Below are 25301 nucleotides of genomic sequence, written 5' to 3'. Positions count from 1 at the left end.
GATATTCCACTGAGCGACTAGGAATGAGGAGGGCCCCAAAGGTGCAAGAAATATGGGACAAAAATTGAATATGCTCAAGATACTCCCTTTTCTCTTATATTTTTCTGGTGTGCAAGACGCTTCAGACCTATCACAAGAGTTTCTGCACAATTCTGAGGCCACTTCTCTTGTTCCTGCGTGCTGGTGGCATTGGGCAGGGCAGGCTGTGCGTTGGGGGAGGATCGCTGGTGACACCTCTGATATCAGCTAGGAAGGCAAGGTTAATGCAGGAAAGAGCTGGGGATTTATTACCCAACCATTACGGAAAGCTGGACATTTGGAGATTGAGTTTGTGGATGAGACAAGAAAGAGGAAAGAAAAGGAACTGGAGCTGTGAGCTCGGATAAAGTAAAAGGCAGAGTTTTGTGTACGATGGGGGACACGGTCTCATGCTGCCCCACGCAACCCTAACAGCTATGTTTTGCAACAGCGAGCGTCTCTTGCTTCATCACTTTCAGAAAAAATAAACAAGTTTGAAGAGAAGATAGCAGAAGAAATAGGGAAATTTATATATGACAGGGAACACACGTGCAATCCTTTATCTCATCACTCTCCAACAGCTAGAAGGATTACTGTATTATTAACAAAGTACAAGTGCGTTAATAAAATAAAGCCCTGATGGTAGAAGGTAAGTAAATATTTAGTAATTTATTCAACTACCTCAGCACCAAATTCACAGTTAAGTTACTCCTGATGACTTAGAAATGTTGTTTGTGAAATGTAATGTTGCCCCACGAAATTTGCTTTTTTGCCTTGGGGAAAGGTACGATTTTATGTCTAGCTGTAAAGTGTGGTTTCACATCTTTAAGGTTTTCATTGCCTTGCTTGCAATAAAGCTTAAACACCAGAGAAGTGGAGGAAAATATGAAACAAGGTAACCATTTAATACAAGTCTTGGAAACCTTTAGGTTTTAATGGCTTTGCCATTTATTATTTATATTGCGTGGTGGGTGCACACTTTGCCAAGTAATACATAACGAGCCAGCTTCTCAGACTATGCCTTCAAAATCGAAAAAGATGAAAGAACATCAATACCGCTGTGTTTCAATTTAGCAGTATCGTTCAGGTTTGAGATTATTTTAGTTGTTCCTTTATATTCCAGACTGAAAATAGTTTGTTATTAGTTCTCTTAAAACATCAGTGGAATAGTAGGTTCTTCTGAGGATAAGGTCAAAGGAAAGGAGGCTTTACGGCACGGCTGTAAGGTATTGGCTTGGAAATGACGGCAGGAAGAGGAGTGCTCTTTTGATATCAGTTTGTAGAGGCTCTTTTGATATCAGTTTGTTGCAATTCTCAGCAGCTTAGGTGAGGCCATATTCCCTTTTCTACATTAACCTGTAACACAGCAGTCTTCTGGGGAGGAAGGAGTGTATTTGCACAACTTCATTTTTGCTTTTGCAATAGCAGGTTTATGCTGTTTGGCAAACAAGAATGAAGTGTCAGTTCCAGGCAATGCGTAATCCGGATGCCCTGATGCCCTCTGAAGCTCAGTCTGTCTCAAGGAGTGCTTTATTTTCCTTCTGAATTTTTATTACCTTCCATTTCTTTCTTGTTGGCAGTTCCACTGTCTTCCTTGCTCTGACCTGTGGATCTGTCTTCCCCTCCTCAGCATCCTGCCTCCACATCCAAACATGTGCTGACTTTTATCTTGTTCTCTCTAAGGAACTTCAGTTCTTTCACTGATCTTCGATCATGCCAAGTTCAAGATCCTTCCTCCCAGCTGCTGCTGACCTTCGAAATCTCATTTGTGCTGATAGCTAAGCTGTTTGCATTCATTCCTTCTCAACCCCCCCTCCCTCTTGCCGTGCCTCCCCCCTGCCCAGCTTTTCTCTTTGCTTCTTGCCGTACATTTCTGTGCTCAAAGCCATCACCTGGTTCTCATCAGCTGATTTTCCCTTTGCTCCTCCCTCAGTTCCTCAACAGTTACTCCCTTCAAAGAAGCTCTTTCAACTTGTTCATATTGCCTGTCATCTCCACATATTCTTCTTTGCTGTTACACCATCCTCTGCATTTTTTTCTCTGCATCTGTCTTGTCATACTGATTTTGCAAACGGTTTGGAGCAGAGCAGTGCACCGTATGCTTGCAATGCCTTGTGGATTATCAGTAATTGGACTATTCACCCAGGGTTGTTGGATGCCCTCTTGATGGGATGCCCAAGGTATTTTCAGTTTGTGTTGAGGATGGTGAAGTGCTGGAAGTGTTTGACCCCTAGAAGCAAATAACTCTCCTCTTGTCTGATAAAATCACAAGGAAAATATTGGGCCTGACCTCCCTCACCATTATCCAGAAGCATTTTACATTTCTGTGTGCCTAAATATCATCATTTACTTTTAATAATCTAAGGAAAATAAGCAGTTCATATACTGAAAAGTAGCTTTTTGAAACTGGATTTGCTCCTTTTTTTGCTGTGTGTTGCTAAAGCTTTGGACTTTTGCTCTCTTGATTTCCCTGTTTTGTTTTTACTACTTGAACAATTTAAAAAAATGGCAGCGATTTTTAATTGTGAATAACTCTGAAACCTTGAATCTGAAAATTCTGTTTTTGATTAATTGAGTGTAAATTTGAGGGCTTTCATGCACTTGCCAGAGGTTTTCTGGCTGCAGGTGAGCCTAGAAGACCCACAGTGAAGACTTTCAACTCTTTCCCTGCCTTTATTGCAGTCCCTTGCCAAAACTGGGACTAGAGGTAACCCTGAAACTGTGTAGAGGTGGTGGTTATAAAGGAATTTTCTTGCTGGTATGGACTTTACGTGGCAGATGTACTGTGATGGGCACCAGTATCAAACCCTCAGAGAGATGATGGGTTACAATGAGCTTGACCTGCCGATAATTTTTTCTCAAGGTTATAAAATTCTTTGCAAAAGTCATGTTATAAGCAGCAACCTGTGGTGTTTCTTACCTGTTCAGCTCTAGAACAGTCTTAACGCTATTAAATGTTGTGTTGCAAATTATATTGCTTAATCAAGTGACTGGACTGGAAGGGATGACTTTGCAGTGGAATATGGATTTTCTTGCTGATAGTGCAAGATTTTCATGTGTCCAGGACTATTTTAGGTAATCCACATGTTGCAAAAACACACAGCATGCAACTGAAAAAGAGTGGTAGTGAGGAATCAGAGGCAGGAAAGATACCAGGATGAAGGAGGAAGACTATGATCTAATTTTGTCCTAGCATACATAACCCACATTTCTAGTGGATCACAGGGATTTTTACAGGTAATCCTTGACAGTAGGGTGGTTAGAACTACTTTTATATTATATTAGTATTTCAGTAGCAATCACCAGCTCCGTTGTGCTGAAAACTGCACATGGGTTCTCATGCCCCAAGAGTGACTGCATTATGGATTATGCTGCATTTCTCTACTTATGAAGGTTGGAATGAATGAACAGATTTTTCTCTGGAAGCTGTCCTCACCCTAAAAATCACAGTGATGAGGCAGATAAAGGGTGCATGATACTACAGGGAGACAGCAGACAAAAAGCCAACCACATAAGATCGCCTTTGGGCTATTTCAAAGCCATGTCCATAGTGGTTCTCACAGATACAAGGAATCAATGCATGAGTTCAGGAGAGCATTAAATCTGAAGCCCAGATAGGCTGTACACAACTCTGTGCCTTTGTAGAGGGCTGTAGCAAATCTGTAATTTTTCAAATGTTCCCTGTATATCTTTCTATAAAGTTTGGAATCCAAGCCCCCAGGATGCAATGTTAGCTTTAGTTCTGGGAATGAGATATTTCTGATTTTTTTTTTCCCCTCATTTGAACACTGTAGCTACAGCAACCACTTTCCAGGATCAACTCAGGTTTCCATTCTATTCTATTTAAATAGTTGCTTAGTTAATTAATACTTAAAGAGACATAGGACACTAGAGTCATTCTCACAAATATAGAATAATAGATAGTCTGTCTCCTGAACAGTTTGCTCATGAATAGATGCAAGGGACAGTAGGTGCATGAAAAAGCAGAGGAGTATAATGTGCATCTTCTGGCAGTGTATGAAATGATGTGACAAACCAAAGTAAACTTTCTGATTATTAAGAAAGGTGCCTAGAATGGGAAAGCCTAATCCTTCCTCCTGTTTTTTATCTTTGATGAGAGGAAAGGCAGGAAAACTCCTTCCAGCCACCCATTCTTAAAGTGCCACCCAACCTCAGGCACTAACTTAGGTACCTTGCCAGGCAAGTCCCTAAACTCTCCCCATAGCCAGGAGGAGAAGTATCCTTCTGGGAAGCCCAACCTGGTGCTCTGAACACCTTGTGAAGGAGCTTCTCTCCATCCATCCACCCCATAAGGGTGACCAGTGTCCTCGTTAGGTATCCAAAGGTTGGCGATACAAATATCCCCCCGGGGCTCCAGCTCCAGCCCAGGAACAAGCTGATAAAGAAGCACATGGTGAATTGTGTTTCCAAAGGGGGAATAACGAGAACCAGCACCATTTTGTCCGCTTTCTCCCTGAGAAACAAAAGTTAGCAGAGGTAGGATGCAATTCCAACTAAATTAGTATAAATAAAACTTGGGATTTTGAGGAGGGCCTGGCAAAACAGAAGGGATGTGGATTTGTATCTCATGTACGCAGGATTTTACCCCTTCTCTTGATTTCGGGATACAGAGAGGAACTGGATTTTCAGCTATGGGGAGCTGCTCCAAGACTTTGAAAATCCAAGTGAAACCCTCTCTTTTTCATCATGATTACAACCCCAAAAAGGCACCAAATAAGAACAAGTGCTTTCTTCTTGCAGACCCGCCACTCGGAGAAATAAGAAATGGCGTCAACGGCACACTTCTCGGAGGAGGAGGTGGCAGAGCTACGAGAGGCTTTCAGCAAAGCTGGTGAGTACAGCAAACAGGAAAGACGCTGCAGAAGTGTGAAGCTGTAGCAAGCTCTTTTCTCGTGGACTGACCAGCCGTGAAGAAACAGAGCTTACTCCAGCACCGATCTGCTGTGTCACTGAAACCACAGAAAGTCCCTTTTCCTGCCGCTGCGGGCCTCCTCGATGAAACCACAGCAGCACGCTGCAGAGCAATGGCTTCTTACCGGAGAGAGGTGGCAGGGCGATGAGCAGCAGGTTTTATGAAATAACCTCAAAAGCTGTACAGAAAACCACGGTGGAAATACTCTCAAGTGTTTTCCTGAGAATATTGTTTATTTCTGACAGATTACTTGGAAGGCAGAAAGTTTGTATTTCAATGTAAATTGAGTACTCTGTCTGGGGAGGAAGAGTCTGGAGAGGACGAATGTGCAAACAGCTACAAAATTTGTAATCCCTTTACTGTGACCTTTCAAGCCCCATATATTTTTAAAGTGTGTGTCTCCTTCCCAAGCCTTTAAAGGTTTCATCTGATTTGTCTCCTTTAAAGTCACGCAAACCCATCACTGTCTACCCAAATTCTAAGAAAAGGTCCTTGTCACAGCTTACTTTTATTAGCAGATCTGTCAGCCTCACTGGATTATGTGTTAATCAGTTGTCCTTGCTGCTTCAGGAGATGGTGGTTTGATTTCTGAGCACACAGTAGTGCAGGCTGGCAATCTTAAACATCTGGTCACCCTGTGTGCCCCGTACACCCTGTGCAGTGACAAGGCAAATGCTGGAAGGAGGCTCATTCCTCTCCCAGACATTTCCCTCTCCAAGTCCAGATCCTTTTGTTGTACGACTTCAGAAACAAGTAGGATGCTCTTTGCAATCTGTATGAATCTGTTCTACCGATGCTGAGAGCCGAGTGCCTTTTTGCAGTGTGGAACAAGTGACTCACAACTTAGCACGCAGGAAATCGGCACACGCTTCTTTGAAATCACCTCAGCCTCTGGGCTGGGGAAAAAGAGCCTGCAGAACAAGGAACACACAGATATATAAAAACCAAATATAAATATTTAACCATATATAAATACATACATATAAAACTATGTACATAGCCATAGTGTTTTAACAGAAACTCTCCGTGTGATAGATTCAGTTTCCTTTTTTATCTGTGGAGATTTTCACAAACTGGTGGAGAAGAACTCTGGATTTTGCAACAGGCTCAGCAGGACTGTCCGTGTTAACACCATTGCAGAGAAACACCCGTTTTTATTTTAAAGATGACCATATGCAGTTACAAGCCTCTAAACTCATGACTTCTGATGATACTAGATGCAGAAAACAGGCCAAAATCACAAGGTATATCTATGAATATATGCACATGTAAGCTGTAACTCTGTATTGCACCAACTCCATTTTCTCTACCTGTTCTGTAGGCAGGATACTCCCTCTATAAATCACGTTTGTCTACATGTAAACCTTGGAAAGTCAATTATATGCATCTAAACCTAACTTTGTTAAGATATTACTATAAGTCTAAAACATATAAATTCATCACTGTGAGTTTTGTTTGTTAAGTGGTGATTGTAATTTTTTCTTGGGTGTGAATGACACCACAGTGGTTGAAAATACTGGATTTCAGGATAACAAATCTATATATATAATATACCCTTCCCCAAGTAAAATAAAAACAGCAGCCTTTGTGCGCATAAAATTTAATTGGGCTGATGTAGAACCTAAATGTTTGCTTTAATCTTTGCAGATATCGGTGGGAATGGCTTCATCCACACCAATGATTTAACAGACGTGTTGAAGGCAGCCAATCTCCCTCTCCCAGGGTATAAAGCCAGAGAACTCATTCAGAATTTGACAACCACGGGGGATGGCCGGATCAGTTTTGATGAATTTATTTCAGTAAGTAAGATGCTGGTCCCCAGGGCACAGCAGAGGCACAAGCACAGGGTCTCATGGGCACCTAGTTAATCCGAGGAGTCCCCTCACTGGAGAAGATGAGAGGAGGAGCTAACCAAACTAGAAATCCTGCAATCAGCTAGGACAAGTTACGTGAATGCAGCTGCCTATTGAATAGACTTCATATCTTGCAGTTTAGCTGATGCAACAGGATAAAGTTTTTTTGGTTATAAGTTGCAAAAAGATTATGTTCTGGTTACAAAAAATTTCAGCAGATTGTAACTGAACACCTTATGGGGCATTTTTTCTATTAAAAAAGCTTCTTATTTTTCTGGTCTGAACTGGGACAAAAGCAAATGCTGAAAGAGTGCAATTTCCCTTGGGATGGAGAAACAGATTTTTACTTGTCCTTTCTTCAAACCCAAATTGTTAAAGGCCCTCCTCCTGCACATTTTAGCCCTGTAGTTTCATACCATATACATTTCTGTTACTTAGCTGATCTTTGTTGACTGCTTTGAAAACGTAAAAGCTGTGTACAATCCTGTTGTACCACGGCAGATACACAGATTTTACACAGAAACCCAGTGAATAATATGCAAGCTGTGCTTCCCTACGTATGAAGCAGAGATGTGTCTCCTGGCCCAAGAGCTCACTGTTTTAGCTTGGTTTAATTCTCAAAGATCTTAAAACTGTCTCTTGTGCTTGAAAGATTTTCCAAAACCTGAAGAGCGATGATGTTGCTAAGTCGTTCCGAAAACAAATCAACAAAAAGGAGGGGATCTGTGCTATTGGTGGGACGTCCGAGCAGTCCAGTGCCGGCACACAACACTCTTACTCCGGTAGGTACAGCTGTCCTATGCTGATAGCAACTGGGAACAAGTGTGCCCTTGGAGATCATCCCCACCTTATCTTGGTGCAAACCCAGGTGCTCTGGCCTCGGTGAGCTTCAGCGGCTGTTCAGGCAAGGCTGCTGCAAGGCAAAGGGTGTGAAGGTGACAAAGCACTGGAGCAGGGTCTTTCCCAGAAGTAGCTTTACTGGGGTGGATGGAGCTGTGGCTACGGGATGAAGCTCCAACCAGCTTAGCTTCCCTTACCTTAAATGCATTGCATGCCTGCAGCAGCGCAGAGGCTGGCCCGTTGCTGTCCCTGCTCACCAGTAAGGCAAGGCACGGGTTCCCAGCTACTGCTAACCCATTTCCTTCTACATTTTACCAGTAGCATGGTAGTCTCTCTGTAAACTCACCTGTAACCTAAATGGTTCCTGACCCTTTTCTAAGAGGGCACAACCCCATCAGGGCTCTTCTCCCAGCCCGTTTCTCCAACCTGAAGGTTTGGGGCGGCCATGGTTCCTTCTGCCCCGTCCTGCGCACTGCCCACCTTGAAGCAGCTCCACAGGGAAGAGGTCCCACCCGTGGCTGTCTTCTCCCCGGACAAGGGTGGGGAACTGATTCTCTCCAGGAAAAGGAGAGCAGAGGATACTTCCAAGGTTCTCTGCCCACCTGAGCACAGAGGACACCTTCTCTGAGCTACTGGGAGTGGTGTGAGCTGCTGCTGGTACAGGATGGCTACATTAAAGCCCTGTTGGACTCTAGGGAACTTTTGCCCATTACCCTCTGAATGCTCCTTGTCAGAGTCCAGTCCTGGCCAGGCTCTTCTAGATAATCCACATGCGGCGGGTGTAATGTACAGTACAGAATTCACTTACTTATTTGAAGTTACATGGGATTTCGATTTAGCAGAGTGATACAACAATGCATTCAAATCACGGCGCAAGGACAAATTACGATTAGCAGACCATAGCAACTGCAGCATACAGCTGAATCGCGTGAACTTCCTTACCAGGCTCTATAATATGCCTGCCTACATGACAGCAGGCAACCCCAGTCAGTGGGAAGGAGTATGGAGGGAATATTAACCACCTCAAGCCCATCGCTGTCTTCTGCTCATTTGCGTCTCCTCGGAGCCTTCTTCCTTTGTAGGAGTTTGTTGATCGGTCACGCTGGTGGGAGAGTCTTCTCCCCCAGGAGTTCTGCCTTTGTAAGTAAAATGATGGAAGAGGTATTGCACGGCAAACTGATGGATTTGATCTTGTGTCCACAGAGGAAGAAAAGTATGCCTTTGTCAACTGGATTAATAAAGCCCTTGAGAAGGACCCTGACTGTAAGCACGTGGTCCCAATGAATCCAGAAACAGATGACCTCTTCCAGGCGGTCGGTGATGGCATAGTGCTTTGGTAAATAATACCTATCTTTCCGACAAATGGGAACCGTGAGTCTGCAGAAACGCACGTCTCTGCTTAAATAGAAGCTGCTGACTTTACATTAAACTCATGAATCTTTGCAGATTCAGGGCCTTAATAATGCTAGGTTTTTTTCTTCTTTTATCTTTAAAAATATAAAGCTTCTTTCATGTTAAATGAGAGTTTTTCCTTGCCTCTGGACCCTTGCAATAAGATGAAGTCAGTGAAATTTGAGGAGTTACTTGGTTTTATTTTTGTCCAAGGACTTTTGGACAAGAAGCAGCAAGAGATAGCGAGTGCTTTCATGGAAATTTTCTTCACAATAAACTTCTTGCACAACTTCACCTTGTGGCTTTCTTGGCCTCCCACCTATAGTACAATCTGCATGTGACCCAAAAGAATTGCTCGAGTGTTGCGTGTGTGCCTCTGTGTGTGTGTGTAAAAACAGAGGCTGACTATATTTGTTCAGTAACTCTCCAGCTCTTTGACTTGTAGTGACAAAAGCTGTATCCGTATTTTGTGTGCACGTGGCTAGTAATGTATTTTTTGTTGTTTTTTCTTTTATTTCCAGTAAGATGATCAACTTTTCAGTGCCAGATACCATTGATGAAAGAACAATCAACAAAAAGAAACTCACTCCCTTCACAATACAGGTACTAAAATACAACAAGAGTCTTTGCTTTTCCCCTCAGGGTGCTTTGATATAATCACTTAGAGCAAAGGCTGGAGATACCATGGTCCTGCCCAATGCAATCAGGCAAAGTTGTTTGTGGCAAAGTGAGATGCCCAGGTCCACGTCATAAAAACATAAAGACTTACATTTCTGTTTCTTTCCAAACATATGAACAATCTGACTAAACAAACTGTGTTTGCATTTGCACTTAACCCAATGTATAATGTTTACCAGTTCAAAGCTTTAGATACTGTTTTGGCAAACGCCATACGAATGCCAGAGCAACTAGATAATACGGTGACCGGTTCCAGCTGGAGTAGCTCTCAGAGTCTGGACCACACATCCAAGGTCACAGAGGCATGGCCATGGACTTGAATTCACAACTGCTGTGTTGTGCTCTCATGTCCTCACCAAAATATCAACTGTGATCCAGGAAGTACTGTGGCACGCAACGTGCCTGAGATGGGACCAGAGCCTTTGCCTGCCTTTTACAATCTGTGCTATTTCACCTTGGATACTGAATCCCTTCTTCATTTCTATTACGTGTCCATGTATATGATTTAAAAATTGGACAAAAAAGCTGATTTCATCTATTTAAAGTTTATTGTGTTTTTCACACAGCAGTATGTAGAGAGATAATTTTTATATGAACAGCATCTATGTATCTGGGTACAGAATATAAATAGATGTATGGAATAGATGTGAACCTAACCCAGTTTAGCCCTCAGCTACTCTGATTTGATGGAACATTAGCCAGGCTCAAGTAAGCTCAGAAGCCATTAAATTGGATTTTTATGCTGTATACCACATTTTTCAGTTCTAATCGCTTTGGTCAGCAGCATAGCTTAGTGATGCAGCTCAGATCAATCCCTGTCACACATAGCCATGATTTGATCAATATAGCTTCCACTTTAACTTAACCCTTTTACAGCTGTCTGGTGGAGAAAAGGTAATTAATTTGAAATGCTACAATTTTTCTAGCTTATGAGAATTTACACTCTGTCTCTCTCTGCATTTTGCATCTAATTGAATCTCTCTGTCATGTCAGCAGTGATGAAATTCATGTGAAAAATTGCAAATCTGTGTGATAAATTGTATTTTCCAGGCTTCTTTGCCTGCTTTACTTGCCCTCTGTTTACCAAGCCACCTTTTGGAATAGTGCAAACCTGTGGGACAGATTTTCTTACACACTTTGTTTTAAATGGGAAGGAAGTGACAAAGGAACATAACATTCCTGAAACATTACTTTCTTTTTGCCCCTCACTGTGAATCACAGAATCCCTCTGCTTCCACTGAACACTCCCAAACCAGGACTCCATACTCCAAAGTTCAAAAAGAAAATACCCGGGCTTGACCACTTCTGACCTTGGCTGAACTGAAAGGTTAAAAACTCAACCGGTTTATTCTTACTGATTCCTATGACTGTGTGTTTTTTGCAGACGTTGCCAGCTAGCAACTTATTTGTATCTTAGGTGTTACGGATTTGCATAGTTCTTAGGGAGAGCCGAGCCTGGATATAAGGAAGAAATTTTTTACCATGAGGGTGGTGAGGCACTGGCACAGATTGCCCACAGAGGTTGTGGAATGCCCCATCCCTGGAAATATTCCAGGCCAGGTTGGATGATGCTCTGAGCAACCTCGTCTAGTTGAAGATGTCCCTGCTCATTGCAGAGGGGTTGGACTAGATGACCTTTAAAAGTCCCTTCCAACTCAAATTAATTTATTATTCTATGAACATAAATGCATTCACAGTGAAGCTGCTCACAGATTTCACTAGTTTTGGCCATGCTCCCTTCCTGTATCCTCAGCTCTCCAGACACTGCATCATTCAGAAGTTCTCTTCTTGCCCTAGGAAAATCTGAACCTGGCCCTGAACTCTGCTTCAGCCATTGGGTGCCATGTTGTTAACATTGGAGCTGAAGACTTAAAAGAAGGGAAACCTTACCTGGTTTTGGGTCTTTTATGGCAAGTCATCAAAATTGGACTCTTTGCCGACATAGAGATCAGCAGGAACGAAGGTATGTGTGGCTCTTCATTTCAGTGCTCTACTGTTATCACTGAACAGTCTTTAGGATAAAGCTCTTATAAAAAAAATTTCTTAATTAAATTTTTTCTTCAAGTATTTGTTGCCTGTCTTCTTGACTTCTCTAATTTCCCTTGCTCTTCACAAGTTCCAGCACTCCAAAGTCCAAGGCTGTGTGTAGGCTTGTATGTGCAGAGGCAATTTCACTTCTCATCTCAGACTTCAGTTTGTCAGGGTAGACAAGCCAAGATAATTTTGATTTCTTTTCAGGTTTTCTCTTTCCCTGATAGCCCTTCCTTGCAGCTGTTCCAGGTGAAATTCCCCTTTCTTGAATATGGGACACTGTATTTCTGATGAGCTCTCATGAGCACATGGTATCAAGGCAGTAATACATCCCAAGATCTACAGGCAATACCTGGGATGCACTAACATCGTGTTTGGTTTTCCCCTGGTCATATCACATGGTGGCTCAGAGTAGCTCAGAAGACATCCAATACACTCAAGTTGTTCTTATCCTCTGTTCATATAAGCTTTTAGCTGATAGCAGTTATTCATATTAATTCCCTAGTGAATGTCTTTGAACATGGCACTATTGAATTACACTCCATTTTTATTACTGTCATCTAGTTCTTTCTGTCTGATTTCCTGATTTTCCTCTGTATTGACTATGCCACCTAGTGAATAGCATCATCAAATTTTTAGCACATTGCTAGAATTTTTGCCAAGATAATTGATGCAAAAAAAATGAAAACATTAATCCAAAAATCAATCCATGATCAACTCCACAAGAATCCTTCTTCCAGCCTACTTCTCTCAGTGTTAACATTGTTCTTTTCATAAAATCCACTGTCTACTTTCAAATGCTTCTATTATCCCTTTCTGGTTCAGTTTAACCCCATAGCACCCTATATCAATTCATCTGTGGAACTCCAGATATAGTAGGTCTCCACTCTTTCCTTTATGTAGCAAATCCATATTTCTTTCAAGGAATGACAAAAGGTATCGGAAGGAGATCAGACTAGTGTGACACACTCTCCCTTTTTATCACATTAACAATTAGTTTGCGACACTTTGGTTGCTCACTTTTAGAAACTTGGGTAGCAAAATATCTGAGAGAGAAAATAGTTATATATTCTCCTCTACAAGTTTTCACAACATCATCAATTTTTTTCTTTTTTTCCTGCTTAGCTTTGATCGCTCTTCTGAGAGAAGGAGAGAGCCTGGAGGATCTGATGAAGTTGTCTCCAGAGGAACTGCTGCTGAGGTGGGCAAACTATCACCTGGAGAATGCAGGATGCAACAAAGTCAACAACTTCAGCTCAGACATCAAGGTATGAGAAACACTGACCAACAACAGCAAAACAGCAGCTCCACACCCTAATCCCTGTCCTCCAAACAGGGATTGTGCACTGAAACAATCCAAGCAGTGGAGACTGCTCTGCTGAACACATTGAGCTGGGTACATAAAATCATTTTAGTGGGGTTTACCTTCCTGCTCAGTAGTATTCCTCTTCCTCCCAACCTCCCAGTCATCACTGCCAGCCCCAGCCCACCAGATGCCTGGGAAAGGAATGGCTGCTGGCTCTGGACAGGGCCTATGGTCTCTACCACTGTATTTTCAGTTCCCTGCCTCTGTTGCTCTCCTCCTTCCTAAATGTCCTTGAATGCCTCTTGACCTGGCTTTGGTTTGGAAAAGGCTGGACCTCACCCACATACATAACTAGGTGTAGGGGAAGAGGATAGGGCTCTTCCAGTTGCCCCGCTTGATCTATCCTTCACCTGAGTTATGTGCTCCTCTGTCCCAACCTTTGCTATAACCCTGCATGCACTCACCTGCAAGTTTTAACTCAGTGGGACTATTCAAAATAATATAGCTAGATGGGGAGGCACTTGCAAGGATAGGTCTCTAGTCTGTGCAGTGTATTTCATGTACTTGAGACTTCATGGGCTTGTGGGTGCAGATTTCAGCAGAGCTTTCTCTGTAGGACCGTCATTCTTCCTAGACAGATGGATTTGAACCTCCGTGGTGCACACTGATGAGTTTCAGACACTAAAGCTACTAAAACGTGAGGCCCAGCCACCATCTCAGGGCTGTAGGGGGTATGTCAGGGAGGGTGTCCGAGCTGGGTTTCAGGTAAGCCAGGGGCTGGCCAGCACACCGATCTCACCAGCCATGACCCAACCTGCCTGCTCCCATCTTAGCATGGGAAAAGCCCCACTCCAGAGATGCCTGGTCGTAGACCTCACCAGGGATGGAAGCGTGAGAAGTCATTTACCATGACTTACTTGACATACAGAAAAAAACACCAGGGAAGGCAACAGGAGAGTCTGAGGGTCACATTCGACAATACAATTTTTATTGTAACAGATTTTTGGTTCACTGGGTGGAGGTGACTGGAGACTATCCATGGAAATGGAAGGGAATGGAGTCTTTCCCATCTTTCTGTAGGCTGGCCGAGAGGACTGTCATGCAACTGATTAAATCCTGTCTTCAACTGAAAGATAAATTGCACCTACCATACTTACAATTGGAAAATAAGGCACACATTTACCTCTCAGAGGCCAAGACTTCAGCCTTTACAGCCATTCTCTAATTAAGTGTGTCTCCCTACCTCACTTTGGTTATAAATAACCACTTTCTAGATATGGTGGTAGTAATGCAGGTATATAAGATTTAAAATAATTCAGGTAATCTGCTTTATGTTTTGAAGAGCATTAGTTGGGTTAGTCAAGTCCCTAGACACTATCACGTAGCTTTGTTTTCAGTTCTTTGAGTTATTTCTGAAGTGAGATTAATATTTTCCACACATGGAAGCCGCATTACCTTTCACAAAAGATTAAAGACACAACATGTTAAATCCTTGTCTTGTTCCTGCCCTTTTGCCTGAAAAATGCTGATACTGTTGTCGGTTTTAACTTTTGTCCTTGAAAACTATGCTTTCTCTTCCATAACTGTTCCAGCATTGCTTTGAAATCCGCTTTAAACATCTGCTTTCTCCTTCTGCATTTTCTTTTATTAAACGCTCTGCAGCCTGACTTCTACAGCATTATAAAGGTATGCATTTTCTTATCTCTAATTAAATGTTCAGATTAAGTGAATTCTAAAATCTCTTTGTTGTTGCTGTCCTTTTTCTAAGTGCAATACACAGCATTTTGTCTCATGCATTGAGCGTTTTGCAGCATATATATATTGGCTTAGGGAAGAAAAAGATCTGGCAAATACAGCATAAAGTAGGAATTGCTAAGTGCTTCCAGCTTAATTAATTTAATTATGTAGCCCAATGATTGATGTAATAAAAATGAAGCATGCAGGCACATTGTTCAGGGGGGCACTGGCATGCAAAACCTGAGCTTTAGATGTAATTTTTCCTCCCTTTAATTTCTCTGTCTGTCACAGGACTCAAGAGCTTATTACCATTTGCTGAACCAAGTTGCCCCCAAGGGAGATGAAGAAGGCATTCCGGCTATTACTATTGACATGTCAGGATTAAGGGTAAGATGAGATAAGTTTAGAGTAAATGCCGATATTTTCTGTCTGCTACTTGCATTGCTGGCCAACACAGAGTTGCACTGGGATGCCAGAACAAGCAAACTCTTTTTAGCATTGCAACATGATCTCGTATTTCAAAAATCAAAGCTTTCAGAGAATTAAATGATGTGTTTTGCCTTTTGTTAGATATTATCGCTGAAACTTCAGCAACCTTTGAACCACACTGATAAACTGCCAACATGTAACAAGTATATTTAAATACATTTATTTGGGAATTTTGTCAAGCCGTTCCCTATTATATGGAATATAACTGTAAAAGCAGTATGGTGAGATGGCTGGATTGTAGGTAAAGCCCATTTGAAAACACAGACCTGCCGTTAGTAAAAGTGGGAAAGAAAATAGCTGTAAATCCGACAAGGACCGGCTTTAACAGCCCCACGCCTAGCTCCGCACACAGAGATCCCGAGCGGATCTCTCGCGCGGTGCCAGGCGCTGGGGTGAGGCTGACGGCCCCATTTTCCACCGGTGCAGGAGAAGGATGATGTCCAGCGAGCAGAATGCATGCTGCAGCAGGCGGAGCGGCTGGGCTGCCGGCAGTTCGTCACAGCCACTGACGTTGTCCGAGGGAACCCAAAGCTAAACTTGGCCTTCATCGCCAACTTGTTCAACAAATACCCTGCCCTGCATAAGCCAGAGAACCAGGATATTGACTGGAGTTCTATTGAAGGTAAGGAAAATGCAAATAAAGGATATTTCTGGCCACCCGTGCCACAGTATCCCCAGCTCTAACCTAACCTTATGTCCTTCAGACATATATTCACTGCACCATTAGCACAGGCAGCCTTGAGAAGGGGAGACTGCTATTGCATGTAGCTTCTGGTATTTTGGGGGTCTGTTCTGTGGATAGCACATGTTAAAAGGCAGAAATGTTTGTGGGATGTCTGAACTAGCACGGGCTACTGAGCGTGCTTGTTAGTTGAAATTAGAGTGGATCTGGCATCCCCTAAATTGAGAATATAATTTAAAAATCAGATCTTGCATAAACCTGCTGCCTGCTTGCTCTGGGTTGGGGTCAGGACCACCATTGTATGGATCATTTGCTGAGCGTCAGGTCCTTCGTGCTCAGCCTCATAGGGGAACTGTTCATGCTAGGGCACAGGCTGCTTTTGAATTCTTGAAGGCAACCCGATCTGCTCCCCGTATAACAACCAGCACAACCAGAGAAGGGGAAGACCGTCTTTGGTCATAGGCTTGCCAAGCTGGTGAAGAGGGCTTTAAACGAAAGCTGCCAGGGCAGGGGAACCTCAATCCATCCCACTCTACCAGTTTGATGCCAGTGCCAGCAATAGATGCCCAGACCCTTCACAGGTCAGCAGGAGAGCAGCACAAGAGCAGCACAAAGGAATTCCAGCCAGTCAGTCAGCTTCATCGGCGGGGGGGGGGGGGGGGTGGCCAACTTAAATGCCTCTATGCAAACACAGGTAGCATGGGGAATAAACAAGAGGAGTTAGAGACAGACGCATGCCTGCAGGGCTGTGATCTTATTGGCATCGTGGAAACATGGTGGAATGGCTCCTATGACTGGAGTGTTGGAATGGAAGGATAGAGGCTCTTTAGGGGGTGTCACCCTCCATGTCGGTGACCAGCTGGAGTGCCTGAAGCTCCGCCTGGGGATGGATGAGGAGCTGACTGAGAGCTTATGGGTCAGGATTAAAGGGAGGGCAGGGACAGGTGACGTTATAGTAGGGGTCTGCTACAGGCCACCCGACCAGGAAGACTGAGCAGATGAAGCCCTCTATAGACAGATAGGAACATCCTTGCATTCACAAGCCTTGGTCCTCAGTGGGGACTTCGACCACCCCAATATCTGTTGGAGGGACAACATGGCAGGGCATAAGCAATCCAGGAGGTTCCTTGTTTGTGTTGATGATTGATAGCATTCTTCTCCAAGTGATAGAAGAGCCAAGGAGGAGAGGTGCTATGCTGGACCTTGTTCTCACCAAGGAGAGTCTGGTGGGGAATGTGAAGCTCAAGGGCAGCCTTGGCTGCAGTGACCATGAAATGGTGGAGTTCAAGATCCTTAGGGCAGCGAGGAGGGCGCACAGCAAGCTCACTACCCTGGACTTCAGGAGAGCAGACTTTGGCCTCTTCAGGGATCTGCTTGGTAGAGTACCATGGGATAAAGCCCTGGAGGGAAGAGGGGCCCAAGAAAGCTGGTTCATATTCAAGGACCACCTCCTCCAAGCTCAGGAGTGATGCATCCCAACAAAGAGGGTCAGGCAAAAATGCCAGGAGGTTTTCATCCTGCATGGATGAACAAGGAGCTCCTGGACAAACTCAAACACAGAAAGGAAGCCTACAGAGGGTGGAAGCAAGGACAGGTAGCCTGGGAGGAATACAGAGAAATTGTCCAAGCAGACAGGGATCAGGTTAGAAAAGCCCTGATAGAATTAAAACTGCTCATAGACATCAAGGGCAACAAGAAAAGGTTCTATAGGTACCTCAGTGATAAAAGGAAGACTAGGGAAAATGTAGACCCTCTCCAGAAGGAAACAGGAGACCTGATCACCCAGGACATGGAGAAGGCTGAGGTACTCAACAACTTTTTTGCCTCAGTCTTCACTGGCAAGTGCTCCAGCCACACCGCCCAAGTTGCAGAAGGCAAAGGCAGGGACTGGGAGGATGAAGAAGGCCAAGTGCAAGGTCCTGGACGTGGATCGGGGCAATCCCAAGCACAAATACAGGCTGGGCAGAGAATGGATTGAGAGCAGCCCTGAGGAGAAGGACTTGGGGGTGTTGGTTGACGAGAAGCTCAACGTGACCCAGCAATGTGCATTTGCAGCCCAGAAGACCAACTGTGTCCTGGGCTGCATCAAAAGAAGCGTCACCAGCAGGTCAAGGGAGGGGATTCTGCCCCTCTGCTCCGCTCTCATGAGACCCCACCTGCAGTACTGCGTTCAGCTCTGGGTTTCCCAACATAAGAAGGACATGGACCTGTTGGAGCAGGTCCAGAGGAGGGCCACGAAGATGATCAGAGGGCTGGAGTACCTCTCCTATGAGGACAGTCTGAGAGTGTTGGGGTTGTCCGGCCTGGAGAAGAGAAGGCTCCGGGGAGACCTTACAGCAGCCCCCCGGTACCTAAAGGGGGCCTACAGGAAAGCTGGAGAGGGACTTCTTACAAGGGCGTTGTAGTGACAGGACAAGGGGTAATGGCTTTAAACTGAAAGAGGGCAGGTTTAGATTGGACATAAGGAAGAATTTCTTCTCTGTGAGGTGCCCAGAGAGGCTGTGGATGCCCCATCCCTGGCAGTGTTCAAGGCCAGGCTGGATGGGGCTTTGAGCGACCTGGTCTAGTGGAAGGTGTCCCTGCCCATGGCAGGGGGGTTGGAACTAGAAGATCTTTAAGGTCCCTTCCAACCCAAACCATTCTATGATTCTATGATTGATTTCAAGGCCAATCTGCCTAAATACTAGAATATATAGGCCATGAAGAAATATTACATGCTGCACCGTACTCTCTTATTTCACATGTCAAGCAGTGTCTCCTTCTGTTTATGGTTCAGTGCACTGTAAATTCTGAGTTATGGTTTCATCACAAGACAGTTATTTTACTAGTGTTGTGTTTTGCAGGCTTGTTGATTGATGTATCTGTTGTTTTAGGTGAGACAAGGGAAGAGAGGACGTTCAGGAACTGGATGAACTCCCTGGGTGTTAATCCACGTGTAAATCACTTATATAGGTAAGAGGAGGTATTACACTTCCTTCAGATGATAAATACAGCCAGCAAATTGTTTATGAAAACATAAAACCTTCTGGAGCCTGTAAGAATATATGCTGCTTTTTTTTTTTTTGGAAACTAAGTTTACCTCTACTAATAGTTTAGTTGCGTTCCTTTTCTCTGTTCTTTGGAGAATGATATATCTTTTTTATTGTTTTTAGTGACCTGTCAGATGCCTTGGTTATCTTCCAGCTCTATGAAAAGATCAAAGTGCCAGTAGACTGGAACAGAGTGAACAAACCACCATATCCTAAACTGGGTGGCAACATGAAGAAGGTACAAAAAGCTGGAATAGCTCCAGTAGCGATGCCTTATCCTCAGAGAATGTCTATATAATTTCAAACAGCAATGTGGGCTCTCATGTTGCTCTCAAGTCCCAAGTACAGCACATTAAATGATTTTTTGTCTAGTCAGTGAATAATTTTTCATCCTGAAAAAGAAATACATTTGACTCACTAGCTCTGTTGACACGTGAACAATGTTTGTAAAGTAAAAAGATTTGACACCTTTTGTGTCAATATTTAAAAATTGTATTTGCAGACCACTTTTGCTACTGTTTTAGTCACCAATTATAATGCATCTTCACCGTGAGTCATATGGCACCAGCTTAATTGCAGCTGTCTGGATCACTGCCCTCCATGTCAAATGAAGACAGTGATGATAAGCATTCTTGACCAGATGCCTCAAGAACCGATCACGGAGTTGCTGCTAAATACAAAGCTTTCTCTCAGCTATCTAGATGAGTAATTCCATCCAGTTAGGCCAGAGTGATTAACTGACCTAAAATATTGACTGGGACACTAATCCTTTGTCTCAGTGCAATGCCATGATGCTAGAGGTACCCATGAGCCATAGATTTGTATTTTCCACGGTAATCTGTTTTTCAGGCCCTGATGATGAAGTATAATATTTCCTTCTACGTTAACTGTTTCCCATGGTATTTTGGGGATGGAACTGGCTGCTGGTGGTCAAACAGCTGTGATATCACAGAGCCCCAAAGCTCCCGTTTGCCCAGGAGGATCTGGCTTAAGCGATCCAAAGAATTTAAAGTAACAGTGTCTTGTCTTTTCTTTTTCTATATTTTTTAAACCTCACTAATTGACTCTGTCATTAACAGCTTGAAAACTGCAACTATGCAGTGGAACTGGGAAAGAATCAAGCCAAATTTTCCCTTGTTGGCATCGCTGGGCAAGATCTGAATGAAGGAAACCGTACGCTCACGCTGGCCTTAATCTGGCAGTTGATGAGAAGGTATGGCAGTCAGACACAAACTTCGGAGTGGTTTGGTGTACTCAGTTTGCATTGTAATAGTTTCCTGATGCTATCAATCACTGAGGAGGCTCTACAGGCTTTCTCACTCCTCTGTTTACGCTTATATGCAAAGACAGAGTAACCTTTTGCTCACTCCTAGTTAGGGATGCGATCAGGAAGCACATTTTCCTGTGGGCAAGGCCATTACAGTCAGTTCATGCAGAAGATTGTTATTGTCACTATCTCTATAGCATGAATAAATGTTCATTGCATGGAAGACAGAAAAAGAAGTTTAAAGGCCTCTGTATCAGGAGAATGTACCGGAGACAAGGAATTGATGCGGAAGTTTTGTAATCTGCTACCTGAAGTGGATGCAACTCAGTAGCTCTCCACGCTTTAATGTAATTCTGTGTGTGTGTGTGTGTGTGTTTGTGTAGGTTTAAGAGCTCCATAATTGGATGTAAAGAGACCCAGTGGTTAGGAACTGAGTACAGACTAAATTCAGTCTATAAAGCAAGGTATAGGTTTATCAGGCAGGTAATTAAACTAGGGATGTTGTGATTCCTTGCCATCAGTTTGGGATGTCTTTCCAAGGTGTACGCTGACATATAAGCAAAATATTCCAGGCTTGTGTTTATGCAGAAGGTCAGTCTTAGATGAGCATAAAACAATTCCCTTCTGGCCTTGAAGTCAGTGATTACTTTTTTAAGCACTATGAGAATGACTCGTTTACACTGAGATCCACTAAGAGGGACCTTTTAGGAATTTTGAGTATCAAAAACTTTTGACGCTCCCAAAACAGCAATTAGGGAATTGGGGATGAATTAGACCCATTAGATTAATTATCATGTTATAATATAATTCATATACACTGTGAGGGTGTGGGAGGCAGGTGAATATCAGGTCTAAGAGAACTGTTGAGGTGACCCCAGTCAAGCTGTGCATGTACAGGATGGTTCTGATGGTTCATTTAAGCAAATGCAGGTGTCCTGACTTCCCTCTTAAGGTACACCCTGAATATCCTTGAAGACATTGGTGGTGGAGAGAAGGTCAATGATGAAATCATTGTCAGCTGGGTCAATGAAACACTGACTGCAGCTGGGAAGGATTCAACCATCTCCAGTTTCAAGGTATAGTTTTTTGTTAGAGGTCTCTGCTTAGGAATCTCTTATTCAGTGTGTTTGTGTTATGTTGTATAAGTTGCCTGTATGTAGATGTATATAGGCATATACGTGGACACACTACATTATGATACAACTGACTACACAGTTTGATTATTTTTCACTCCCTTTTAAAGGCATGCTCAGATATACAGATTTTATTCAAGGGGCTTTAGTATGAAAAGGTAACAGAAAAATGAAATGAACATAACAGGAAACACCTTGAATGCCAGTTTGACAGAGGAAATCAAAGTATGGAGCCAGAAATGATGACTGGAATTAAGCAAGAACTGCTGTGCTGTTATTAAACAGCAATTATAAATGACAGTATTAAAGACAAGAATAGCAATACGTTTATAATCTGGTAGTACCATTTAGGGGTATCTTGCCCTGTTTTGCAAGGTACCGTATAAACACAGAGATGCACCAATTCCAGAGTGCTTCCCATTTTGCTAATGTACCTGTGACACTTCCTAAGCTGGGGATCACTCAGTGGATGTAAATCAGCAGTTTGCACCGGGCGAGGACAGATCCTTCACGTAACGAGCTCAGGAGTCACATGGCTGGTCCCCCTCGCACCTCCCATCAGTAGATGTGTATCGGTGTCATCTCCCCACAGGAGGCAAATTCACTAGCTCAGCACCCCATCTTTTGCTTTAATGATGTCTCATCCATTGGGGGGAAAAAAAAAATCCTTGAAAGGGTTCTTAGCCTGCCTGAGATGAAAAATGATGCTAAGCAGCCCTTTGTGAAGATCTAAATGGTATTTGACTGAGCTGTCCATTGCTTTTGAGCCTAGACTCTGTGCTTTGTGGGAGATCTGTCATCCTGTTCTTGCATCTAATTGTAATTTTCATCTATGCAGGATAGCAAAATCAGCACCAGCATGCCAGTCCTGGATCTCATTGATGCCATTCAACCAGGATCAATCAAATATGACCTCTTGAAAACAGAGGACCTGAATGATGAGGAGAAACTAAATAATGCTAAGTATGTTCATGCCAAGTGACACTTAACATGAGTTACCTGCTCAGGCTTGCCTGACTCTGTCTTTGAAAACTGCTCTGCTATCATTCTCATCTGGCACAACCTCAACTGAGAAATACCTCCAGAGTTGGAAGCATGAAGACTAGGAGTTAAGCAGTAAAAAAGACTATCAATGGAAATGAAGTGTGTAATGTTGTAATTTCTGCTTTATAATTCCCTTGAAGGGATCAAAATCAGTTGGCTTTACAAGCTCCTATTTTCTCTTATTGAATTTAAAATTCTTTCAGAGATCAGGGAACAATGCCAACAATAGTGATCCATGGAAACCAGTGATTAGAGGTCATGATACCTCTTTAGTCACATACAGGTGGAGCTAGGGCATATTTAAGAGAGAAGGGGGAGGACGGGATTCATGCCTGAAAAACTGGTTTTATGGATGTGGATACTGATTTTTTTTTTTCCTGAGCGCAAACCATTTCCTAGCAGAGGTCCAGTCTGGGGAGCATCTCCCTTTCCTTTCAGAATTATACAGATCACCTCCCGGTCGATCATCAGTTTAGCTTCTCCTTTGCGATGTGGCAACTACAAAAAAGAAAAAGAAAATGATGTAAGGCAATCAGAGCTGCCATCACTTTTATAAAGACTTTTCCCCAGTTCTATTTCCCACCATCTGTTCTCTTTCTTTCCTTGCAACCCTATCCATGCTTCTCTCCATACTTAATTTCTTCATCCTTCTGCTGATGTTTTCCTCTTTTCCCCTCCCTTTCTCCCCCTACCCCCACCCCCCAACATGTTTCTCTGCATTTGGGGGAGAATTTCACAAATGTATGTGCCCTGCAGTGGGAAGAACCTGGGGTTTGCTAGATTTTTTCATGCAAAAATAAGAGACAAGAGCCATACCCACTGGAGAACAGCCAGCAGCCGTGCAACAGTGCCCTCTGAGCAGGGAGATGGCAAGGTCAGCTTGCAAATTCTGGGTATGACTCAAGCAGAAGAGAAATCCCTGAATGTTGATTGCCAACAACACTGATCTCCACCAACATCAGCCTTCTGCTTTCCATCCTTGCAAATTTGTTTATGTGCAAAGACTGACTCGCAGAGATTGAGGGGGAGCAAAATCAGAATGGCTGGTTTTAATGAAAATCATTCAGGGGATGGGAGACTAAATGTTTCATACCAGAGTTTGACCTGCAGTCTCCCATGCTGCAGGTAATCAGTGCTCTAACCATCAGGGAATACGCTCCACCTTTTACTAGAAATGTAGTTCTCTGTGAACCTGTCTCATACATTCCTACAGAAAAGTTTAATTTTGATGAATCAGTAAGCAAGTTGCGAACCCACTCTGGTATTGATCACGTAAAAAACTTCTTAACAGAGGGAAAATTAATGCTACTGCACTAATTTATTTCTTTGTGTTGTTTGGTTTTTTTTTTTCCCCTGCAATGCAGATACGCCATCTCTATGGCGAGAAAAATCGGAGCAAGAGTCTATGCCCTTCCAGAAGACCTGGTTGAAGTAAAACCCAAAATGGTCATGACAGTGTTTGCTTGCCTTATGGGAAAAGGCATGAAGAAAGTTTAAAGCACAAAAGACTTGTACTGATGCCTGGTATTCACCCTTTTGATTCCCTCAAACTGGATGCTCTTCTCCGTATGAAGGAAATATGCAGGGTGCTCATGCTTTTAAGGCATGAATGTTATACACCGTTCCAAATCGTACAAAAGTTGTGTATCCATGTGTATCCAGGAAATGTTTTGTTTTGAACAGTGATATGTGCTTGATTTCTTTGCCTTAATTTTCCACTTTGCTAGATATATAACCATTTCATATTCCTGAATAAGTTTTCAATAGCAAGGCCTATACGTATCCTTTTATTAATGGATACCAGGGTTTTCTGTCAGAGGTCACCGGGAGATCTTTGTGTTGGGAGGTACAGACAGTTTTTAGGATTATGAAATGTTATATACTGCTTCTGCCTGAAAATGTCTTCATGCTTTTGGTAGCATTTCTGCCATACTTCCCTTCGGTTTGCACCTGGGGTAACAAAAGGGGTTTCCCCAAGCCAATGCAAGTATTAGTGACTATATTTTTGGAATAGTAGGATCCTCTTGGGAAATTCTTGTGGAAAGAGAGAAGTTTTGGGGGTCTGCGATGTGTTGCTGGTATGTGAATTGAGCAGCACTTTCCCCTCCAAGTTATGCCTCTGCCTTCAGTGGCATTACCCACAGAGTACATTACTACTCACTGAAAAAAACATACCGTAACCTGGTCCTCCAAGAACACCCAAACTCTGGAACCTTTGCAAGAAGTACTCTCCAAAGGCTAATTCATTTTTATGTCATAATACACTTAAAACATAAGCAGATTGCAAAGCATGATAGAAATGAAAACCATGTTAAAGAAGCTAAGGGGATAGACTCAGTCAGTAGCAATATGATAAGACGTGAACCAAAGGGATGCAGAATGATATATTTATATAGTGAATAAAAATTAAACTCTGTTAACTTCACAAACTTGCACTCAAAGGGCTGTGGCCCTGATTCAGGAGAGCATTTAAATCTGTGCTTGCATATGAAACACATACTAAAATGCTTCCCTGAACCCAGGCTGGGATCCTCAACGGAGCTAAATCAGCATAGCTTTGCAGCTAACAAGGCGCTGTCAGTTTGCTTCAGTCGAGGACCTAACCCCGTCTACGGATAGTCAGTGGGATATATTTGCACTGAATCTCTTCCTTGGCATGAGTCATTTACTGTTCTGGCCTTTACGTGGATTTTACTGTGGTGAAATGCAGAAGGAGGGAATTTTGCCTTAATGCAATCCCGTTGACACAGTCTCAGTTCCCTCCCTCTCCCCCTCCCTCCCCTCCAGCCCCTTCAGAACTGCCTTAATAAAGAACCAATATTCAATGACATGAGAAGTCTCTCCAAATAAAATGTTCTATAAAGCCAAA

General features: G+C 43.1%; 1 protein-coding gene across 5 annotated transcripts in view; it reads left to right on the top strand.

Moving 5' to 3' along the window:
• The window catches only part of LCP1 (lymphocyte cytosolic protein 1), a 50276-nt gene extending 24975 nt beyond the window's left edge, over nt 1–25301 (top strand). For 3 of the 5 annotated variants that reach the window (XM_049815729.1, XM_049815730.1, XM_049815728.1), the window contains exons 2-17: nt 4780–4870; nt 6599–6750; nt 7457–7586; nt 8848–8980; nt 9558–9639; nt 11512–11677; nt 12871–13013; nt 14714–14737; nt 15080–15175; nt 15704–15899; nt 18833–18911; nt 19112–19226; nt 20068–20201; nt 21208–21331; nt 22227–22351; nt 23797–25301. In XM_049815729.1, the coding sequence (XP_049671686.1) occupies nt 4804–4870; nt 6599–6750; nt 7457–7586; nt 8848–8980; nt 9558–9639; nt 11512–11677; nt 12871–13013; nt 14714–14737; nt 15080–15175; nt 15704–15899; nt 18833–18911; nt 19112–19226; nt 20068–20201; nt 21208–21331; nt 22227–22351; nt 23797–23929 (1899 nt within the window). In that variant the 5' untranslated portion in view covers nt 4780–4803 and the 3' untranslated portion in view covers nt 23930–25301. Of the gene's footprint in view, nt 1–556; nt 668–4779; nt 4871–6598; nt 6751–7456; nt 7587–8847; nt 8981–9557; nt 9640–11511; nt 11678–12870; nt 13014–14713; nt 14738–15079; nt 15176–15703; nt 15900–18832; nt 18912–19111; nt 19227–20067; nt 20202–21207; nt 21332–22226; nt 22352–23796 lie in introns of those variants that run through there. The other 2 variants (XM_049815731.1, XM_049815732.1) reach the window with 2 other exon arrangements.

Source organism: Accipiter gentilis, chromosome 13, assembly GCF_929443795.1.
Source record: "Accipiter gentilis chromosome 13, bAccGen1.1, whole genome shotgun sequence".
Taxonomy (NCBI): Eukaryota; Metazoa; Chordata; class Aves; order Accipitriformes; family Accipitridae; genus Astur; species Astur gentilis.
The sequence above is the reverse complement of the archived record's forward strand: the minus strand, read 5'-3'. Positions and strand labels throughout refer to the sequence as shown.